A 22,810-nucleotide genomic window follows, 5' to 3' on the forward strand; every position below is an offset into this window, starting at 1 on the left:
TCCCGAGGGTGGAAGATGTAGCTCGCGAAGTGTTCTGGGCTGCCCACGAGGCACAACTCTTTCATTTCTGCCCAAGGAAGGGCGGCCTGGGTGCCTCTCCCTGGAGTGCCAGGGGGTGCCCAGGGGAGACGCGGGCCTCCTGGCGGCCCTCGCCCGTCCGCCGTCCCTCCTGACTCCCGCCGTCGGGGCGCCAGGCGGCCCCGGCCCACCACCTACCGCGGTCGCGCCGGCGCCAGCCGATACGATGGGCGGCAGCTTCTCGCGCTCCGGCTCCTTCCCTTTCCTCTCCTCAGGCGCGGCCGCCGCCACCACCAGCGGAGTGGCGGGCGAGGGTACCCGACCCGCCTCACTCATGTCGGGCCGGGCGGCGGGAGCGCCAGGCGGCGGCGGCAGCCTCAGTGCTGCTGGGGCTGGCGCTGCTGCTGCCGCCGCGGCCGCGAGAGGGCTCTGGGCTGCAGCTTCTAGCTGCTGCCGCCGCCGCCGCCGCCGCCGCCGCCACTCCGCCCCCGCCCGCGCCCGCGCCTCTGCGCGCGAGCCCGAGGCCGCGCGACCCCGCCGGCCGCCCCCGCGCGCGCCAGGCCCGCGGACACGGCTCCCCACAGCTACCACAGGTGTCTTGCTCCCGCCTCCCCCGCCCGCCCGGGGCTCGCGCGTCGCGGGTCAGGAGCGCCGGCGGTAGCCGCCCTTGTCAACCCCGAGGGCCCGGAGAGAAGGTGCCGCGGTCGACGCCCGGCCGCCATATTGTTTGCAGAGTGTCGCCCGAGATGACGAGGAGGAGACCCCGCACCGGGACCGCGCAGGAGAACCTGGACTAGGGGCGGATAGTGGGGGAGACAAGTCGAGCCCTGCAAAGGGTCGGACGGGGATAGTCCGAGTGGTACCAGTAGGGCAGAACGTAGGCACAGACTACCCTTCACGGACGGCCCTGGCCTGCGGCGCCTAGTGCCGCGGGCGAGCGCCCTCGGGGTCTGGGCTGGTGGCCTTTTGCCTTCTTCTTCCAGGCGCCCACTAAGCTGTCCGCCTTTGGGCCTCTGCCTTCTTATCCTTGCCCGCCTTCCTGAGCCCAGGAGAGGCGACCCAGAGCTTGCGCAGCCCGGGAGACAGCCTTTTCTGGCTCAGCAACCGACCCTTTTGTATACGCTTGGATGGCCTCAACCTACACAGGAAAAGCCTGGAGGTGGGGAGGAGTGCGACGTGGTGGGCCCCCCCTTTCCCCTTCCCCCATAGGATTGGACGGCCAGTCCACACTTTCCATTCCTGTTCCTCTCGTCCCTCTTTGACTGCCAAATCCGCCTCTCCCTTCCCGTCCCCAAGCGCCTACGTTTTGCTCTCTACCCGCAACCCTTTGCTGTCTCCTATCCATTCCTTCCTTGTTCCTTTCCGTTTATGATAGCGATGTACATACCCAAACTCTGCTGCACAGTCCTCAATCAAATCATTACAAAATAGGAGTAAAAACTGGAAAGCTGAAGAAGAGAGCTTTTAATTATGAAATTAAAATACCCCCCACCTCCACCACCAGGACACCTAGACAGTTTCCTTTTCTTTGTTGTCGCCCCCTCCTTTTCCTCAGTCTATTGGAGTAGTGGAGACACCTGCTGATCTAGGAGAAAGGAGAGAGTAAGAATGCGCTGTATCGCCTATTAAAAGCAAGGGATTTCGATACTCAGGTCTATCAGGTTTTTTGCCGGTGCCTTCGTTATTTTATTCGAGGTTGAGTGAATTTTTAGATCAAGAGTACCTAGGTCCAAATACAAGAACCAAAAATATCTCTGAAACAAACCCAAATATGATTTGGGGATATCTATTGTTTACATAACTGGGAGTTATTAGTGTAACTAAATACTAGTTATGGTACTTCATGAGATGAGGTTGCATGTTTTCAAACCCACCATTTTTAACAAGTAGATCTGAAGCAAACAATGTTGCCTTCTAAATTATGAATTCTGACTTTCATTTATAGCAAGGCTTTCTACTTTAATATAGTTGCTGTTGCCACCTGTTTACTTGTTAATTAACAAAAGGTATAGAATAAGTGCCGTATAGTCAGCAAAAAATATTTCAATGCAGGGAAAATGATGTATCCAGGCATTACTTTGAAGCATCCTCCTCCTTTCTATTAATATTTTTCTTAAATTCTTTTTCAGGATTTTCTTTCCTTCTTAAACTACTGAAATACTCATCCCGTAGAGAAGAACATACCATTATTTTCTGCTTTTAGCAGGTCTGTATACTGATCATGGATACAGCAACAATTCAAATGTTATTTTATAAAAGGAAGCCTCTATTTTAACTGCAATTCCAGATATTCTGTGCTGCTAAGTCTAGGTTGATAGAACAAATACTAGAGGGAAAAGTATCTTCTTTCCTATTGTTTTCAACTAGATTTAGTAATTTGCTATAAAAATGCTTGGATGAGAAACCACTTGGATAACAGGCCTTCTGCTTTCTTTTTTCATGTGTGAGACTAAATAAAAGTGTGTCTGTACATGTAGTCACATTCAATAGAACAAAATGCTTAAATATTGGTGAAACAAGGCAAGTCAGAAATGTTAATTTCTGCTACTGCACCAGAGTAGATAATAACCCATTTCTTAACAAATTCTCTGATTAATTCACTTGTGTGTTCCATATGAAAAATGATGATTTGTTTATATTTCCTTTTACTTCTTGTTAAATAAATGTCCTCAATCCACCACCTCATCTCTCCCTCATACATAGTCCAGGAGGGAGCTGGAGGGTGGGAATGGGGCCTGCTGGAAAGCAGTAGAATTAAGCTCTGGGGGAACTTGTGGTGTGCTTGAGAGACACATTCCCAGCTGCCATCAAGGTGCTTCTGGAGATCCAGGTGGGAGAAGACAGTGTTGTAAGGCAGGACATACAGAGAGGTCTGGCCATTCTGTACAGAGGTGTGGAGAAGATGCTTTTTAGCTATTCCTAGTGTCAGAAGTGCAACAGTGAGGGTATCCAAGTATAAACTCATTTGCTTTGGAAAAACTAGGAGTGAGGCAGAAGAAGCATTTCATGTTTCTAGGTCCAGATGGAAAACCTGAGCTCATTAATTATATCTTTGGGGAATAGGGTTTTGCAGGGTGGGAGTGAGGGTTAGAGAACTCATTATTTCCCTGGAAGAAAAAGAAAGACAAAATTACAAGGTAATGGAAGGTCGAAATTATAGACAACTTCTATTTTAATTATGTATGGTAATACTAATGTAGTGAACAATAGCAAAATAGGTACACAGGTCACTTAAGAATGGTTTATACCACTAATACCTTAATTTTAGAAGGTATAGTTATGAAATAGTGCAACTTATTTTAATATTTCAACTGAGTGTTGTCCTAAAGTAAACTTGGGGAAATTATTTTAGCCATGTTGACCTTGTTAAAAAGATTTTTAGAACTCTTTCTTAGGTATAATGGTTGTGGATTTTTAAAATTACTATTTAAAAAATAATTTGGCTGGGTGCGTGGCTCATGCCTGTAATCCTAAAACTTTGGGAGGCCAAGGCAGGTAGCTCACTTGAGGTCAGGAGTTTGAACCCAGCCTGGCCAACATGGTGAAATCCTGTCCCTACTAAAAATATATATATAAAAAAATTTAGCCAGGCATGGTGGTGGGCACCTGTAATCCCAGCTACTTGGGAGGCTGAGGTGGGAGAATCGCTTCAACTCGGGAGGCGGAGGTTGCAGTGAGCTGAAATTGCACCACTGCACTTGAGCCTGGGTGACAGAGTGAGATCCATCTCAAAACAAAACAAAAATACCTTTTCTTTATTAAAAAAAAAAAAAAGATGCTTTGTCATTACAGAAAAACAGAAAATACAGATTAGCAGAATCATTTAAACTAACTTTAGATACTAAGACCTTGCTCTGTATCTTTAAAAAATCTCTTGTATCTGTCTACACACACAACCCCCACCCCACAGTGTTTCTTCCTTTGTTTTTATAAAAGTTGAACATACTGAAACACTGTTCGGAGTCTTTGCAACTAATTCTTTAGAATAACCCCAGTGATGTGATAAATCTTTAGAGGAGGATTTTTTTTAAATTGCACAATGCTATACAGAGCCAAGACTGAAGAATAAAGTAGATGATGATCAAGCTTTGTATTTTTAATCAGACTTCTCTTGAATCTGTTCTCTGCCTAGATTCCCATTGCCATTGACCTAATTAAGGCCCTTAACATCTCTAACCCCAATTATTTCTGTAGCCTGGCAACTGGTCTTGCCTTCAGTTTCTTACCTGCTCTAATGGCCACCAGAATGACCTCTTCAGAATATATAGTTTCTAGCCAGCCCTTTGTTTTAAAATACCGTAGTAGTCTTTCAAAGCCTTTATGCTAAAAATTTTCCCCCTACTGTGGCATTCTGCTGAATTCTTTGCAAAAGAAGGCATTTTTCTTAATGTCCTAAATAGAATCATTCCTTTCTTTCTGCTCCCAGAGCATGTTGTACATACTTACCTTTATAGACCTATTACATTACATCTTAGTTTTTTGTTCCCCAAATAAGTCATGGCACAGAGGAGAAAGACTATGTCTGATTAGTCCTTGAGTCCCTACATGTAGCACACTACCTGGAGTGTGCTATTGAGGAGGCACTTAGCAAACCCAGAAGAAACGAAACGATGTTTTCTTGAAGTGGTTTGTACAGGGGCTCTGAAACCTTTTCCAAAGATAAATTATAAAAATGCTCTGAGTGATGAACTATACTCATTCAGATGATTTGGTCTTGATATTGCTTCTTTAAAATCTTAATCTTCTAGAGCAGTGCTATCAGTAGAACTTCGCATACTAGGGGAAATGGTCTGTATCTGCACTGTCCAGTGTGGTAGCCAATAGCGTCATGTAGTTATTGGGCACTTGAAATGTATCTATTGCCAGAGGAATTGAATTTTTAATTTTAGTTCATGTTATGTAAGTTGTGTTTGAACAGCCACATGTGACTAGTGGCCACCATATTGGACAGTACATTTTAGAGCTGCATCTCAGCTGTAAAACAGCAAGTCCAAATTAGTGGCACACTAATTAATGAGCCTCACTGTATCTTAACCTCATTCTTCAGAATTTATGCAAGCAAATGTTCACGGAAGTAATGAGGGCAGGCTTAAAAGAGCTTTAATAAACGCCTAAAAGCCTAAGTAACTTCTTCCTTTTTTATTGTTTCTTTTTAAATACTGTATTCACAGGAGTTTGCATGTGTTGGTGAAACCACATTTAGCTATATCTTGATTTGACCAAGTCCTATAGAGGAGTGACCTAAACTAGAAGAAACTGTTAGTAACAGTAAAAATTGAGGTGGCCGTATGTGTTTTCAAGTTGGTTTTGGATGTCCTGTTTAGGTATTTTCAAAGGAAATGCTAATTAAAGAGTTCTAATTAGTTCTAATGCTAATTAAAGAGTTGTGCTTGATAAACTAGTTCTATAGAACTGCCACATGTGAAATTCTAATAGTCTGACCTGGATATATTGATAACGCTTCTAAATCTTAACCTCAATTTTACATTTGTTTTCCACACAAAACCAAGAAAAACAACAACAAAAACATTAAATTGTACATCAGAAGTATCCTATGCATGAAGTACCTATTTAAATTTTTATTGAGTCTAAGTTAACTTATGTATTCTAAGGCTGCTGAAGTCATCAAAACAAGTCAGAATGGCATATACTGCTATTCATTTTTACCTTTTGTCTTGCTAAGAGCACCCTGATTTGACATAACAAAATGCTTACATAAAAGTGATTTCTTTTCTGCACTTTCTCGCAGCTATGTAGAATAATGTAACATTATTCTAGCCAATGAGGTGTATGCTGACATTTTAGGGAAAGTATTTGCTACCTTTATTTTGCCTGAAATGAAGATATGATATGTCAACGTGGTGCTACAACAAACAGGAGGCTGCAAGCATAAGGATGAATGTCAAAACGCTAAGGACAGGGTGATGGAGAGAGAAAAGGAATCTGGAACAGTCCTGAAATTGTAGAACTGCTACACCAGCTTGGACTGCCTATATCTGGATTTCTTTTTTGTGAGACAGATGAATCCCTATCTTATTTAAATCCATATTAGTTCTTCTGTCATTTGCAGCTAAACAAATTCCTGTCACACTTCATGCACGCGCATACGTGCACACGCGTGAGAGCACACACACACACATACAAACCCATAGATTTTTGTCTTAGTTCATCCCCAAACTAGTCAGTTGGTTGAAATTCTAGTGGTTTAACCTGTTGTTTCAGGCACAACTTTAATCAGGTAAAATAGCTATCTTCTTATCTCAATTCTATGATTAATAATAGTTCAGGAATTACAATAACCTTTATAAAAACATGAATTTTCTTCTTCAAAGTTGGAAAAGATGCCTCTACACTTCAACGCAAAGTATTAGAATAAAATTAGGAATTCTGAAAATTACCTTTAGTCTTGGCTCTTCCAATTTTTAACTAATTATGTGGCTTTAGCAAAATCACTGTATTTGAATTAATTTGCTTAATGTTGCATGAGTGTTGTGGAAAACAGTGAAAAAACATGCAGAAGTGCTTTGTGAACTATGCTGCATTTTAATAAATCCAACTTAATGAGCACTGCTGGTTACTAAAGACTGTGCTAAGCACTTTCCGTGGATTTGTTCATGTCTTCTCGGAAACCTACTTTTAGTATTACTGTAGAGTAGGGACTCATTCCCATTTCATAGATGGGCAAATTAAGGAATTATATCTAGTAAACTGTTCAGATTCATCTCCATACTTGCCACAAAGCATAGACTAGCTGTTCGATAAATGTTTATGGGAAGAATAAATGTTCATTTTATTTATTTTGCTATCCTATAATTGCATACCATTTAGGATATTATAAACCCATAGTAGATTTGGCCACATAATAAAGGACTGCTATTGGAGGCCTGCTCAGCACCTCCCTGTTGTCCAGCATCCTAACAGAACGTTTTCTACTAGAGATACTGAAATAATCAGCTTTTACTGAGGTAAAAATCCAATCTAAGCATCTTTGACTAATAACTTCTCTTGCCTATAGAGGGTTTTGAGGACATATACAAAGGATCCCTAGTCTTTAGCACACTTCTGAGCCCTCAGGCTCAACAAATATTGTTGAATGGGTAGATGTTAAATGCTTCACAGATACTGCTTTTGGGGACCCTGCAACTATTAATGTTATATTATAAGCATGCTGTGGTCAGTAGGTTGCATTCTGGAAATATTTTAATAAATCTTGTATTCTTTAAACATATCAGGTATTGGAGTTTATTTACTTTTTAGTTTTTCTAGCTTTATTGAGGTATAATTGACAAAAATTATATAGATTTGAGGTATACAATGCAGTGTTTTGGTATACATATATCTTGTGAAATAGTTACCACAATCAAGCTATTATTTCCATCATCTCACATAATTACCTTTTTGTGTTTGTGGTGAGAGCATTTAAGACCTACTCTCTTAGCAAATTTCAAATATGCAATATAGTATTATTAACTGTAGTCACCGTGCTGTTCCTTAGATCTCCAGAACCTATCTGCTATGGTTCGAATGTGTTCCTTAGAGTTCATGCGCTAGAAACTTACTCACCATTGTAGCAATGAGACTTTTAAGAAGTGAGTAGGCCATGACGGCTCTGTCTTCATGTATGGATTGATGCTGTTATCGCAAGAGTGTGTTTGTTATTGCAGGAGTGAGTTTGTTATCCTGAGAGTGTGTTTCCTTATAGAAGATTCAGTTTAGGCTCCTTTTGCGTCTCTCTCTTTCTCACCCTTCTGTCTTCTGTAATGGAGTGACTCAGCAAGAAAACCCTCACCAGATGCTGGCACCAGAACTTTTAGCCAATACATTTCTGTTCTTTATAAATTACCCACTGTAGTATTCTGTGATAACAACACAAAACCAAAGGCATTATTTGTCCTGCATAACTGAAACTTTCTACTTTTTAACCAACATCTCCCCATTTTTCCTGCCTTCCAAGCCATGGAAACCACCCTTTCTACTCTCTGCTTCTATGAGTTTAACATTTTTAGATTCCACATATAAGTGAGGATCATACACTATTTGTCTTTTTGTGCTTAGCTTATTTTACTTAGCATAATATCCTTTAGGTTCATCCGTGTTGTCCCAACTGACAAGATTTCCTTCTTTTTAATGGCTGAAATTCCTCTGTGTGTGTGTGTGTGTGTGCGCGCGCACGCACGCTCACTTGTCTTTATCCATTCGTTCATCCCTGGACACATAGGTTGATTCCATATCTTGGCTATTGTAAATAATGCTGCCATGAACATGAAAGTGCAGATATCTCTTCAAGATACTGATTTCATTTCCTTTGCATGTATATCTATTAATAGAAATGGGATTTTTGGATCATATGGTAGTGAGGAACTTCTATATTATTTTTCATAATAGTTGTACCAATTTCCATTCCCACCAACAGTGCATAAGGGTTCCCTTTTCTCCACATCCTCACCAACACTTGTTATCCGTTGTCTTTTTGATAATAGCCATTCTCTTTTTTTTTTTTTTTTTTTTTTTTTGAGATAGAGTCCCACTCTGTCTTCAGGCTGGAGTGCAGTGGCGCGATCTCGGCTCACTGCAACCTCCACCTCCTGGGTTCAAGCAGTTCTCCTGCCTCAGTCTCCCAAGTGGCTGGGACTACAAGCGTGCACCACCACACCAGCTAATTTTTGTATTTTTAGTAGAGACTGAGTTTCACCATATTGGCCAGGATGGTCTCTATCTCTTCACTTCGTGATCCGCCTGCCTTAGCCTTCCAAAATGCTGGGATTAACAGGTATGAGGCACCGTGCCCAGCCGATGACAGCCGTTCTAATAGGTGTGAGCTGATATCTCATTGTGGTTTTGATTTGCATTTCTCTGATGATTAGAGATGTTGAGCATTTTTTAATACAACTGTTGGCCATTTGTGTGTTTTCTTTTGAGAAATGTCTTTTCAGATCCTTTGCCCATTTTTAAATCAGGTTATTTGTCTTCTTGCTATTGAGTTGTTTGAATTCCTTATGTATTTTGTATATTAACCCCTTATTAGATGTATGGTTTGTAAATAATTTTTCCTACTCCATAGGTTGTCTCTTCATTCTGTTGATTGTTTCCTTTGCTGTGCAGAAGCTTTTTAGTTTGATGCAATCTCATTTATCTATACTTGCTTTTGTTTCTTATACTTTTGGAGTAATATCCAAAAAATTCCTTTCCAAGACCTATTTCAAGAAGATTTTCCCCTGTATTTTCTTCTAGTAGTTTTACAATTTCAGCTCTCACCTTTAAGTCTTTAATCCATTCTGGCCTGATTTTTGTAGATGGTGTAAGGTTAGGGTCTAATTTTCTTCTTCTTTTTTTTTTTTTTTGATGGAGTTTTGCTCGTTTCCCCTGCTGAAGTGCAATAGCGCAACCTTGGCTCATTGCAACTTCTGCCTCCCGGGTTCAAGAGTTTCTCCTGCCTCAGCCTCACAAGTAACTGAGATTACAGGCATGTGCCACCACGCCTGGCTAATTTTGTATTTTTAGTAGAGATGAGGTTTCGCCATGTTGGTCAGGCTGGTCTTGAACTCCTGACCTTAGGTGATCTGTCCACCTCGGCTTCCCAATGTGTTGGGATTATAGGTGTGAGCCACTGCACCTGGCCTAATTTTATTCTTCTGCATGTGAATATACAGTTTTCTCAGCACCATTTATTGAGTAGATTAACCTTTCCTCATTGTGTGTCCCTGGCACCTTTGTCAAAGAACAGTTGACTTTAAACGAGTGGATTTATTTCTGAGGTGTCTATTCTGTTTGATTGGCGTATATGAATGTTTTTATGCCAGTATCATACTGTTTTTATTTACTATAGCTTTGTAGTATATTTTGAAATCAGGTAGTGTGATGCCTCCAGCTTTGCTCTCCTTGATCAAGATCACTTTGGCTATTTTGGTCTTTTGTGATTTCATTTGAATTTTAGGATTGCTTTTTCTATTTATATAAAAAATGCCTTTGGAATTTTGATAGAAATTATATTGAATCTGTAGATTGCCTTGGATAGTGTGGACATTTTAACAATGTTAATTCTTCCAATTCATCAACATAAGATATCTTTTCATTTATGTGTGTCTTCTTCAATTTCTTTCATCAGTGTTTTATAGTTTTCAGTGTACAAACATTTCACCTCCTTGGTTAAATTTCTTTCTATTTTATTGTTTTTGAATGATATCATAAACGGTATTGTTTTCTAAATTTATTTTTTAAATAGTTAATTGTTAGTCTGTAGATAAAATAATTTTGTATGTTAATTTTGTATCCTGCAACTTTACTAAATTTATTAGTTCTAACATTTTTTGTGGAGTCTTTAGAGTTTACTATGCACACCATCCCTTATGATGGTATTACCTATGAATTTTTGACTTTACAATGAGTTTATTAAGATATAATCCCATTGTAAATAGAGGAGTATCTGGATTATGATGGTTCACCTTATGATTTTTCAACCTTTTGATTGATTTATTGGTACATAACTTGATGCATTCCAACTTAGAATATTTTCAACTTACCATGGGTTTATTGGGATGTAACCACATTATAAGTTTAGGAGCATCTGTATATAAGATCATGCCACCTCCAAACAGAGAAAATTTTACTCCTTCCTTTTCTATTTGATGACTTTTGTGTCTTGATCTTGTATAATTGCTCTGATCAGAACTTCCAGTACTATGTTGAATAGAATGGCATCTCTGTTTTGTTCCTGATCTTAGAGGAAAAGCTTTTAGCTTTTCGCTGTTAAGTATTATGTTAGCTGTGGGTGTGTAGTATGGCCTTTATTAGGTTGAGGTACATTCTTTCTATACCTAATTTGTTGACAGTTTTTATCATAAAAGGATTTGAATTTGATCAAATGCTTTTTCTGCATCTATTGAGATGATCATATGATTTCTATCCTTCATTCTGTTAATGTGGTATAATCACATTTATTGATTTGCATATGTTGAATGATCCTTGCATCCCAGGGATAAATCCCATTTGATCGTGATGTATGATACCACTACTATGCTGTTGAATTTCATTTGCTAGTATTTTGTTGAGGAATTTTTTTGTATCTATGTTCATCAGGGATATTGGTCTATATTTTTATTGTAGAATCCTTGTCTGACTTTGGCGTCAGGGTAATGATGACCATAAAATGAATCTGGAAGTGTTTCCTCCTCTTCAATTTTTCAGAAAAGTTTGAGAAAAATTGATGTTAATTATTCTGTTAAAGTTTGATAGAATTTACCAATGAAGCCATCAGGTTCTGGGGCTTTTTTTGTTGGGAGGTTTTTGGTTGCTGATTCAATCTCCTCATCTATTATTGGTCTGTTTGCATTTCCTACTTCTTCATGTCTTCAGTCTTACTAGGTTGTATGTTTCTAGAAATGTATTCATTTCTTCTAGGTTACCCAATTTGGTTGTATAGAATTGTTCATTTTAGTCTCTTACGATCCTTTGTATTTCTGTACTATCAGTTGTAATGTTTACTCTTTCATTTGTGATTTTATTTGAGTCTCTTCTTTGTTAGATTTGTCAATTTTATCTTTTCAAAAAGCCAACTCTTAATTTCATTATCAAAAAAATGTTTCTTGTCTCTATTTTATTTATTTCTGTTTGTATCTTCGTTATTTCTTTCCTTCTGTTAACTTTTGTATAGTTTGTTCTTTCTAGTTAGTTCCTTGAAGTTGAAGGTTAAATTATTTGAGATCTTTTTTTTTTTCTTCATATAGGCAGTCAGCACCACAAACTTCCCTCTTAGAACTGCTTTCACTATAAGTTTTGGTATATTGTGTTTCTATTTTCATCTCAAGATTTACTTCTAACATTTAAAAAAATTTCTTCTTTGAATCATTGGTTGTTTCAGAATATGTTAATTTCCACACATTTATGAATTTTTCAATGTTTTCCTGTTATTGATTTTTAGTTTTATACTATTGTGGTTGCAAAAGATAATTTAAATCTTATATTTATTAAGACTTACTTATCTATTTTGGAGAATGTTCACAGAACATGCAGTTGCAAAGAATATGCATTCTACTGCTGTTGGACGGAATATTCTGTATATGTCTGTTAGGTCCATTTGGTCCGTAGTGTTGTTCAAGCCCTCTGTTTCCTTAGTGATTTTCTGTACAGATGATCTATGTGTTGTTGAAAGTGAGGTATTGAAATAATCTACTATTATCAAATTGCTATATGTTTCTTCCTTCAGGTCTATTAATATTTTGCTTTATATATTTAGATGCTCTGATGCTAAGCACTTATATGTTTATAATTGTTATATTCTCTTGATGAATTGACTCCTTTTACATTATATATATAAAGACCTTGTTTGTCTCTTGTTACAGTTTTTGACCTATAGTCTATTTTGTCAGACATAAGTATAGCTACCCTGGCTCTCTTTAGGTTACTATTTGCATGGTATATCTTTTTCCATGTCTTCACTTTCAGTATATGTGTTGTCCATAAGCCTAATATGAGTCTATTGTGGGCAGCATATAGTTGGATCTTGTGTTTGTTTTATAAAATTATTCATTCAGCCACCTATGTCTTTTGATTAGAGAATTTAATCCATTTAAAATTAAAGAATTATTGATAGAAAAGGACTTACTACAGGTTGAGTATCCCTAATCTGAAAATTCAAAATATAGAATATTCCAAAACTTGAAACTTTTTGAAGGATGACATGATGCTCCAAGGAAATGCTCATTGGAGCATTTCGGATTTGGAGTTTTTGAATTAAAGATTCTGAGCTGGTGTGTATAATACAAATATTCCAAAATTAAAAAAAAATCTAAAGTACCTCTAGTCCCAAGAATTTCACATAAGGGATACTCAACCTATACTACCATTTTGTGAATTCTTTTCTGTTTTTTAGTTCCTTTGTTTTTTTTTTCCTTTTTTCTTGCTGTCTCCTTTTATGATTTGATGGTTTTCTATAGAGATATGCTTTAATATCTTTCGCTTTTGTGCTATTACAGGTTTTTTTCCTTGTGATTACCATGAAGCTTGCACAAATCATAACAGTCTACTTTAAGCCAATAAGAGCTTAACTTTGACTGCATACAAAAACTCTACACTTTAACTTCTCTCTCCCCTGCTCATGATTTATGTTATTAATGTCACAATTTACATCTTTTTACATTGTATGTCTATTAGCAAATTATTGTAGCTATAGTTATTTTTAATACTTTTGTCTTTTGACTTTTATACTAGAGTTAAAAGTGATTTACACACCACCCCATTACAGTATTAGAGTATTCTGAATTTGACTATATTATTATCTTTACAATAAGTTTTTAACTTTTGTATATTTTAATGTTACTAATGAATATCCTTTCATTTCTGCTTGAAGAACTTGCTTTAGCATCTCTTATAAGGCAAGTGTAGTAGGAAGAAAATCCCTCAGCTTTTGTCTTTTTCTCTCCTTCATTTCTGAAGGACAGCTTTGCCAGGTGTAGTATTTCTGGCTGGAAATCTTACTCATCTTATTCTTTCAGTACTTAGAAATATGATTGCACTCTCTTCTGGCATGTGAGGTCTCTGCTGAGAAATCCACTATTAGCCTGATCCACTGAAGTCCCTTTTATGTGACAAATTGCTTTTCTTTTGCTGCTTTCAAAATTCTTTCTCTTTGATTCTTGACAATTTGATTATAAGGTGTCTCAATGAATATCTCTATGTTTAATCTTTTTAAAGTTCTTTGGGCTTTCTAAAGCTGGAGGTTCATTCCATCTACATATTTGGGAAGTTTTCTGTCATTATTTCTTTAAGCTTTCTTCCCTCTTTCTCTTTCTCTGCTTCTATTTGAGTCTCTCATAGTGCATATATTGGTTTGCCTGATGGTGTCCCGTAAGTCCTGTAGACTCTTTTCATTCTTTTGTTGTTGTTGTTCCTCTGACTTTATAATTGCCAGAGCCTGTTGTTGAGCTGATTCTTTCTTTTGCTTGATTTTGTCAGCTTGTTGAAACTGTCTATAGAATTTTTCAGTTGGATAATGTTTCTCAGCTCCAGATTTTCTGTTGGGTTTATGTTGGTGTGGCTTCAATCTCTTTGTTGAACTTCTAATTGTGTTCATGAACTGTTTTCCTGATTTTGTTTAATTATCTATCTGCATTTTTTTGTAGCTCACTGAACCTCTTTAAGAAAATTATTTTGAATTATTTGTCAGGCAGTTTGTAGATTTCTATTTGTTTAGGATCAGTAACTGATGCTTTATTTTGTTCCTTTAGTGTTGTATGTTTTCTTGATCTTTTTGGCCTTGCTTTGGTGTCTGACATTTGAAGAAGTAGGTATGTCTTTCAGTTTTTATGGCTTCAGCAAGGAAAGTACTTCACCAGTCAGCCCATCCGAAGATTCAGGGTGGACTGACTGAAAGGGTCTATTGGTGGGCTTCATGCTAGAGTCCCCAAGTGGTCTGAACTGGTGACGCTTTCCATGGGTGGATGGACCTGGTGCCTCAATCCATGGAGGCTGGCCTGGTACTAGAGTCTACTGGAGTGAACCTAGTGACTAGATCTGGGAGGATGGGCCTAGAGCTTGGGTCCAGGAGGGCAGGCCTGGAGTCTAGGCTTGTAGGGGCTGGCCCGAAGCCTGTGTTAATGGGGGCTGAACTGGCACTGGGGCAGGCCTTGATTCTGAGTCTGTAGAGGCTGGCCTGTGGCTGGGGTGGGCTTGGAGCCTGGGTCCTCAGAGTCTCAGGGGGCCAGGGTACCCCTAGTGTTCACTGGGGCAGGCCTGGTGCTAGGGTTTGCAGTGACATTTGATGCTCACCGCACTCTCCTTCCCCACTCACAGAGGGCCTTTCTATCCACACTATACTACTCAGGCTACTACTACTTGGGGGTGGAGTGATAGAGGTAATGTGAAGCTGTCCTTTCTACTCTCTCCAATGCATCCTTCCATATGTCTATGCTCCACCATGTGCCATAATCTCTCAACTAGATTTCCCAGCTGCTGTGAAGGTATGCTCATGTATGGATGTTTGTTCAAATTGATGTTTCTGTGAGGAAACTAGTGACGGAAGCTCCTATTCCACCATCTCTGGAGTTTACTTTTTAAAGAGTGGGCAAATATGAGATTGATTTCCAGTATCACTATTTAGGCAAAGCCATCAATATCCATGAGATGCACTCACATGGTAAATCTCCACAAATGAAAGGAGCTACTTTAAGCCTTCCTGGGGGCTACTCCATTTCTATTATATTTTTCTTCAAAGGAGGCTGATATGCTGAGTGATGTCATCAGCCATAGGATAAAATGATCCTGTGGTATGAGGACTGCCCACATGAGGACACTTTCCAGGATGTCAAGGAATTCCTGGCTTCATGGTCTGTGCTAATGCATTCTAATGATCATGGACCGCTGTTTCCTATCTTTGACCCTTCCGTTCATTGTGAAGGAAATTTTCTTAGTCACAGAATGCTAAACGGCACTAAAATATCTACTCCTTTAAAAAAATTGCTACCAATATGGAGGTATTAATATATCAGTAAAGAAGCTCATAGTGAAAGTCCAGAAGTTGCATGATGATCTTGAAACTTACATGCTTTTGTAATTTATACTGATTATAAACCTCTTTTGGAAACACATTTCTAAGGAGAAATCTGAATTCTTGGTGACGTCCATAACAATTTATATTGTTAGATTCTTTTGTTCATTGCTGCTGATGAGACATTTGTCTTTAAGCCCAGAAAAGCCAGGCTGAAGGTCAGTGCCCTCTGCTATTTCCCACTGTAGACTTTGTGCCACTGAAAGTTTTAATTTTACAAGGTTTTCCTGACCAACTTTTTCTAATTGACAAAAGCAATAAATCAATCACTAATTGACTAACATTATTGATCACTTACCGTATATTAGGCCACATATTTGACTTGGTTCCTGGGATATGAGAATTAATGAAACTATCCTTAAGAAGTATTACAGTGCAGTGCAATGGTCCTCAAACTTTTGTATGCAGCAGACTCACTTGGGTAGCTTATTAAAATTTCTACTTTTAGACTTCACCCAGAGACTAGGGCTGTCAAGTTGAGAAGTTATCGAAGGAGGATAAGGGGGAGGGTGGCCTTCACATTGTATTCTATGAGAAGGGTGATCCCTGAAATGTGATGTGCCATTTGTGTGAATGTAGAGTCTGAGAAATATGGGCTTTGTGATGTCTTCCCATCATCAATTTCTCCATCTCTTGGTGTATATACATCCCCCCATTCCCACCCAATGTGCTTTAGGAGAAGTGTCTCCATGTCTGCTTTTAAGAGGGCACATGGCTCAAAGTAAATCAGTGCAAGCACGTCTCTTGAGTGATTCGCTGAAGAATGGGAACTTGACCTAATTCAGGTTAGCAAGAGATGAAGTGTTTTTCCTGGAACTTTTAAGGCAGGCTGCTTCCTTACATAGAGAACTTGCAGGAACAAGCTCTTCTCCCTTCCAAGATGTGGTGGAGGAAGCAAGTTCCCAGGGAACTGGGGATAGTTCTCTTCAGAATGAAGCTGATGCCATGGAGGGCAGAGAGGAAAAAACAAAAGGAACCAGATGTTTGATGGTATTCATGAGCTACTGAACCCCTTTGACTCATTAAGTCCTCTTTCTTTTAAAAAAAAAGTTTGAGTTTTATTATTATTGTTGTTGTTGTTACTTGCAACTGTGGGAGTGGGCCCAGAAATCCTAATTTTTAATACTCTACTCCAGGTGATTCTGAAGTAGATGGTGGTAGATCTAGTCTAATATATTTGGCCAGAATTATTTTCAGAGAGTAGTGGTGTTTACTTTATAATCTTAGTTTTGAAGACTTTTAAGGAAAACACATAGGTTAATTAAAACATTTAACTAAATTATATTTAATGAATTGTATTTTGATGGATTGAGTCATTTGTCCATAGTACATCTGCCAGAGATAAATGCTTTTGAAAAAATCCTACATTTTCTGTTTTTCTATCATAAGACATGATTTCATTGCAGTCACAGTGACACCAATTATATTTTTTTCTGTTGAAGTGGAGAAAATGGGCTTTAAGTAATCATTGCTTAGTGAAAATTGAACTGTCATCTCAAATTGTCAATACTCAGATTAGAAAATGTAAACAAAACTAAGTTCCTTTACTCTTCAATGCCACACAAGTGAAAATGCTGCATAAAATTGATAGGTACAATTATCATCATTTTACCCTTTCAGATGTCAGCTCATTCTATTGATCTATATTCTGTTGATGAAATAGTTAAATATTAAAATTTAATGAATGCCAGTTAAAATGGCCCCTCCCAACTATATTATTAACCTATATCTTAGAGGATTAGGCATAAAAAGATTTTATAAATGACAATTCATGAATATTCTTAATGTTAATTGAATTAATATTCAATTACTTGAAGCTGCTCATTGTATCTGTGATTAACCTTTTACTTTCCTATAGATGATGTTTTATAAGGAAAAGACATAAAGGGAAAGGGATTAAAATAACCTTAAAATAGTCTTGTAAAGGACCAGGCGCAGTAACTCACGCCTGTAATCCCAACACTTTGGGAGGCCGAGGTGGATAACTGAGGTCAGGAGTCCAAGGCTGGCCTGACCAACATGGTGAAAACCCGTTTCTACTAAAAATACAAAAATTAGCTAGGCATGGTTGTGGGTGCCTGTAATCTCAGCTACTAGGGAGGCTGAAGCAGGAGAATCACTTGAACCTGGGAGGCAGAGGTTGCAGTGAGCTGAGATTGTGCCATTGCACTCCAGCCTGGGTGACAGAGGGAGATTCCATCTCAAAAAAAAAAAAAAGGCTCATAAAATTCCCATCTGCGTTTTTTTTTATTTTAATTTTTTTTGGAGACAGAATCTCATCTGTCCAGGCTAAAGTACAGTGGTCTCATCTTGGCTCACTGCAACCTCTGCTTCCCAGGTTTAAGCAATTCTCCTGCCTCAGCCTCCTGAGTAGCTAGAATTACAGGCACCTGCCACCATGCCCAGCTAATTTTTGTATTTTTAGTAGCGACGGGGTTTCGCGCTGTTGACCAGTCTGGTCTTAAACTCCTGATCTCAAGTGATCCACCTGCGTCGGCCTCCCAAAGAGCTGGGATTACAGGCATGAGCCACTGCGCACAGCCCCAGCCTGCACTTTTAAAAGACCTTCATTTCATTAAATAAAATAATGTTACATGATTCTAAAACCTTTATCTGTGGCATGGATCTGAAATCTTCCTGCTTGGCAATGAGTCTCTTAATGACTGCTTGAGGGAAAAATTCCACTGGTCAGTACAGTAGGCAGAATCTCTAAAATCATACCCCAAGATGTTATATCCAACTACCCAGACCCTCTGCATGTGATGAGATTCAGTCCTGTGATAGTGTTATATTACATGGCATAGTTAACCTTAAGATAGGGAGACTATCCAGGTGCGCCTCGTCTAATCAGATAGGCCCTGAAAACAGGAATGCTTTCTCTCGCTGCCAGCAGAAGTCAGAGAGATTCTCAGTGTGAGAAGGGCTCCCTGTGCCATTGCTGACTTTGATGATAGAGGGAGCTACCTGAGAAGGAATGTAAGTGGCCCTAAGGAGCTGAAAGAGAGACCCCTGGTTGACTGCCAGCCAGGAAACAGGGATCTCAGCCCCACAACTGCAAGGAACTGGATTCTGCCAACAACCTGAATGAGCTTATAGGTGGATTCTTTCTAGGGCCTCCAGATAAGAGCCCAGGTGGCCCACACCTGGGCCTCAGCCTTGTGAGCCCCTAAGTAGAGAAACCAGTCAAGCCTACTTCTGACCCACAGAACTATGAGATCATGAATTTTTTTTTTTAATAATCTTAATTTGTGATTTTTGACACCATAATAGAAAACTAATATAGTCAGGAAAATTATGACCAAAATATTCGTGATAGAAGGGATCTCAGAGAGCTTTTAACCACTGATGTCCTTGACAAAGAGGGTTCCTAGACACAGTAGACAGTGTGAAACCCAAGCTGTTTCAAAGCTCTAAAAAGCCTAAATTAAGTCATACAATTATTAATCAAATAATGCTGTACAGACCTACTTAACCTTGATAGATAATCAAGTTTCTTTGTTTTTACCCGCACTAGAATGTAAGCACCACTTGGGCAGGGATGTTGACTCTTCTGTTCACCGTTATCCTTAATGTCAGGAACAGAACCTTGATAGCCAGTAGGCATTCAATAAACAAATACATAATTAGGGACAAAATTATATCATCAGTATTATAACAACACATTATTCAACTGTTAACAATTACTTATGCTTGAATTCATTGAAGAGATAATAAAATTTGTGTAAATGCAGTTAGATTGATCAAATCATTCAAAACATAGGCTTCGTGGATAGGAAAAAGTAACAAAAGGGACATTCGTTATCAATTTGTGTGTTTTTTTAAAAACATTTTGTCCATTCCCCCTTCTAAAAATCCAGATGAGGAAACTGAAGCCAAGTGAGGTTAAGTAATAAATATCTAACTGTTAGCTAAATTGTGGTACTGGTTCTAAATGTTTGTGATAGAAATCTGTTTAATCAATTAATCTGTCCACATTCGAAACTGATGGGTGCTGCTGCTAAATCAACTGTGGGAAGAGAAAGTGAAAAGAGACTAAAAAAAGCAGTTTTCAGAGCCACAGTTACTGGAACACAAACTCCATTCCATTTAGTTTAATTAAGCAAAACTTAGCAAACATCTATGATGTGAGGTATTAATAGACACTCTTTGGGTTATGAGGATGAACAGACATGCCCGGATCCTCCAGGATTTCCAGTCTAGGAAGGGAGCTAAGGCATGAACCCAGGTAAGTACAATACAAGGTAGAATGTGAAGGGTACTGTTGGGGGGTACAAATAAAGAACTATGGGAGAAAAACTGGTGGAGGGCTTTTTTTGTGACTGGAAAGTTGGGGAAAAGTTTCACAGAGGAGGTGTCATCTGTTGCCCTGGCAATGGCACTGAGTGAAGTTTCCTCTAAAGTTTATTTACATTGTACAGAAGAAATGTCACATCAGAAACTTGTCCCTTGAGGCCAGGCGCGTTGGCTCACACCTGTAATCCCAGCACTTTGGGAGGCTGAGGCGGGTGGATGACTTGAGGTCAGGAGTTTGAGACTAGCCTGGATAACGTGGCAAAATCCTGTCTCTACCAAAAAATACAAAAATTAGCTGGGCATGGTGGCATGCACCTGTAATCCCAGCTACTCAGGAGGCTGAGGCAGGACAATCGCTCGAACCTGGGAGGCAGTTTGCAGAGAGCCAAGATTGCCCACTGCACTTCCCCTGAGTGAGAGTGAGATTCAGTCTCAAAAAAAAAAAAAAAAAAAAAGGAAATTTGCCTCTTGAATTCTTCTTTCATCACTGGTCTAAAATCTAAACAGAAGGAAAACCAGCTGTAGAGTTGCTATGTTCCAGAAATAAATACATAGAAACTTCTTAAACTGAAAGTTACACTTCATTTGTGTTCTACTGAATTACAATTACAAGCACTCATAAATGTTTATTTCCTTGTAATTCATTTCTTCCTTAAATACAATGATGCTTAATTCCACCTTGTGGTTAACGTGGAGGATGGAGCATTTGGAGAATGTGAGAACATACAGCACTAATTTATTAGGATAGTTGCTTTCTGTCTGAGAGGAATCCCATCTCCAGTCCCATTTGTAGCTTGTAGTTTTTTTCTCTCCAGGCCAGGCAATTAATCCTTACGCTCCTTAGCGCTCTGGCACTTAGCCTCTGTTTCAAGTGTTCTTTTTACATTTGTTGAATGTTTCCTCAAACTTAAATACCGAATTGACTAAAATGCATGGAAAAAATACAAAGAATATGTGAGAAATATGATTTTTTTAAAAAGTTACTTTCATTATTCATCTGAAACTGCACCTGTGGTGTATAGTAATCTTGGTTACATTGCCCTCTAGTGGTGGTAGCACGGCATAATGTGCAAGAAGCATTTCCTTTTCAGTAGTCATCTTACTAACATTTACTGAATATCTATTGTGTAGGTAGGCTCTGAGGATATTGAGACAATTAAGGAACAGTTCCTACTCTTGTTGATTTCTCATGCTAGCAGAAGGTGCATTGCAGCATAGCACAGGAACTATAGCAGGAGTATGTACAAAGGTCTATGAGTGCTCTGAGGAAGGAAGAATTAATTTCCTCTAAGTGCATCCAGAAGGGCTTTTCAAACACAGTGCACTTCAGCAGCCCCTTGGAAAGTGCATCGGAGTGTTTCAGGTATTCTGTCTTCAACAGACCCATCTCACATGCAATGACACCCATAGGCTCAAAGTAAAGGGATGGAGAAAGATCTATCAAGCAAACAGGAAAAAAAAAAAAAAGAGAGAAAAGAAAGAAAGAAAAGAAAAAAAGAAAGCAGGTGTTACTTTTCTTATTTCAGATAAAACAGACTTTAAAGCAACAATGATCAAAAAGACAAGGGCATTACATAATGGCAAAGGGTTCAATTAAACAAGAAGACTTGACTATCCTAAATATATATGCACCCATATTCAAAAGCAATTTCTTGGGGACCTATGAAGGGACTTAGATAACCACACAATAAGTGTAGGAGACTTCACTTATTGTGTAGGAGGCAGATCATTGAGGCAGGAAGCTATAAAAGATATTTGGGACCCAAACTCAACACTGGACCAAATGGACCTCACAGACATTTGCAGAACACTACCCCCAACAACAACAGAACATACATTGTTTTCATCTACACATGGCACAGATCACACACTTGACCATAAAGTAATTCTCAATAAATTCTAACAAACTGAAATCATACCAACTATACTCTCAGGCCACAGCACAATAAAAATAGAAATCAATATTAAGAAACTGCTGAAAACCACACAATTACATGGAAATTAAACAATCTGCTCCTGAATGACTTTTAGGTAAACAATGAAATTAAGGCAGCTATCAAGAAATTATTTAAAATGAATGAAAACGGAGATGCAACATATCAGAATCTCTGGGACACAGCTAAAGCCGTGTTGAGAGGAAAGTACAGTGCCTTCATCACTAAATGCCTACATCAAAAATTTAGAAATATCTCAAATTAACAACCTAATATCACAACTAGAGGAACTAGAAAAGCGAGAGCAAACTAACTCCAAAGTCAGCAGAAGAAAAAAAATTAGAGCTGAACTAAGCAAAATTCAGATGTGAAAAAACATAAAAAAGATTAGTGAAACCCAAAGTTGGGTTTTTGAAAGAATAAATAAGATTGATAGACCACTGGCTAGAATAATAAGAGAGAAGATCCAAATAAACATATTAGAAATGACAAAGGTGACATTACCATTGACCCCACAGTAATTTTTTAAAAAGTCCTCAGAAACTATTATGAACACCTCTATGCACACAAACTAGAAAAGCTAGAAGAAATGGATAAATTCCTGGAAATATACAATCCCAACCCCTGCCCCAAGATGGAACCAGGAAGAAGCTGAAACCCTGAACAGACCAATAATGAGCTCTGAAATTGAATAAGTAAAAAAAAAAAAACCCACCAAACAGAAAAACTGCTGGACCAGATGGATTCACAGCTAAATTCTACCAGATGTATAAAGAAGAGCTGGTATCAATCCTACTGAAACTATTACAAAAAATCAAAAAGGAGGGATTCCTTCCTAACTCATTCTATGAGGCCAGCATCATTCTGATACCAAAACCTCGCAGAGACACAACCTATTTAACTATGACAATCCAGTTGATTTGTTGAATTTGCTTACATTGTGGGTGAGTGTCTTTTCTTTTTGCTGTGAAGAAGCTTGAGACTATTTCTGACTTCTGGGAGTCCAGTCAACACCTGTGCAGAC

At 38.9% G+C, this 22,810-nt stretch overlaps 1 protein-coding gene across 4 annotated transcripts in view; it reads right to left on the minus strand.

Annotated features, from left to right (window-relative positions):
• HECTD2 (HECT domain E3 ubiquitin protein ligase 2) overlaps positions 1–1,583 on the minus strand; it is a 92,041-nt gene extending 90,458 nt beyond the window's left edge. For 2 of the 4 annotated variants that reach the window (XM_021943470.2, XM_009214958.3), the window contains exon 1: positions 1,406–1,583. Coding sequence is in view for 2 of the 4 variants with exons in the window: in XM_017963105.3 (XP_017818594.1) it covers positions 217–354 (138 nt within the window). In the remaining 2 variants the exon portion in view is untranslated. Of the gene's footprint in view, positions 1–216; positions 588–1,405 lie in introns of those variants that run through there. The other 2 variants (XM_017963105.3, XM_009214959.3) reach the window with 2 other exon arrangements.
• Between the last annotated feature and the right edge of the window lie 21,227 nt (positions 1,584–22,810).

Source organism: Papio anubis, chromosome 11, assembly GCF_008728515.1.
Source record: "Papio anubis isolate 15944 chromosome 11, Panubis1.0, whole genome shotgun sequence".
Taxonomy (NCBI): Eukaryota; Metazoa; Chordata; class Mammalia; order Primates; family Cercopithecidae; genus Papio; species Papio anubis.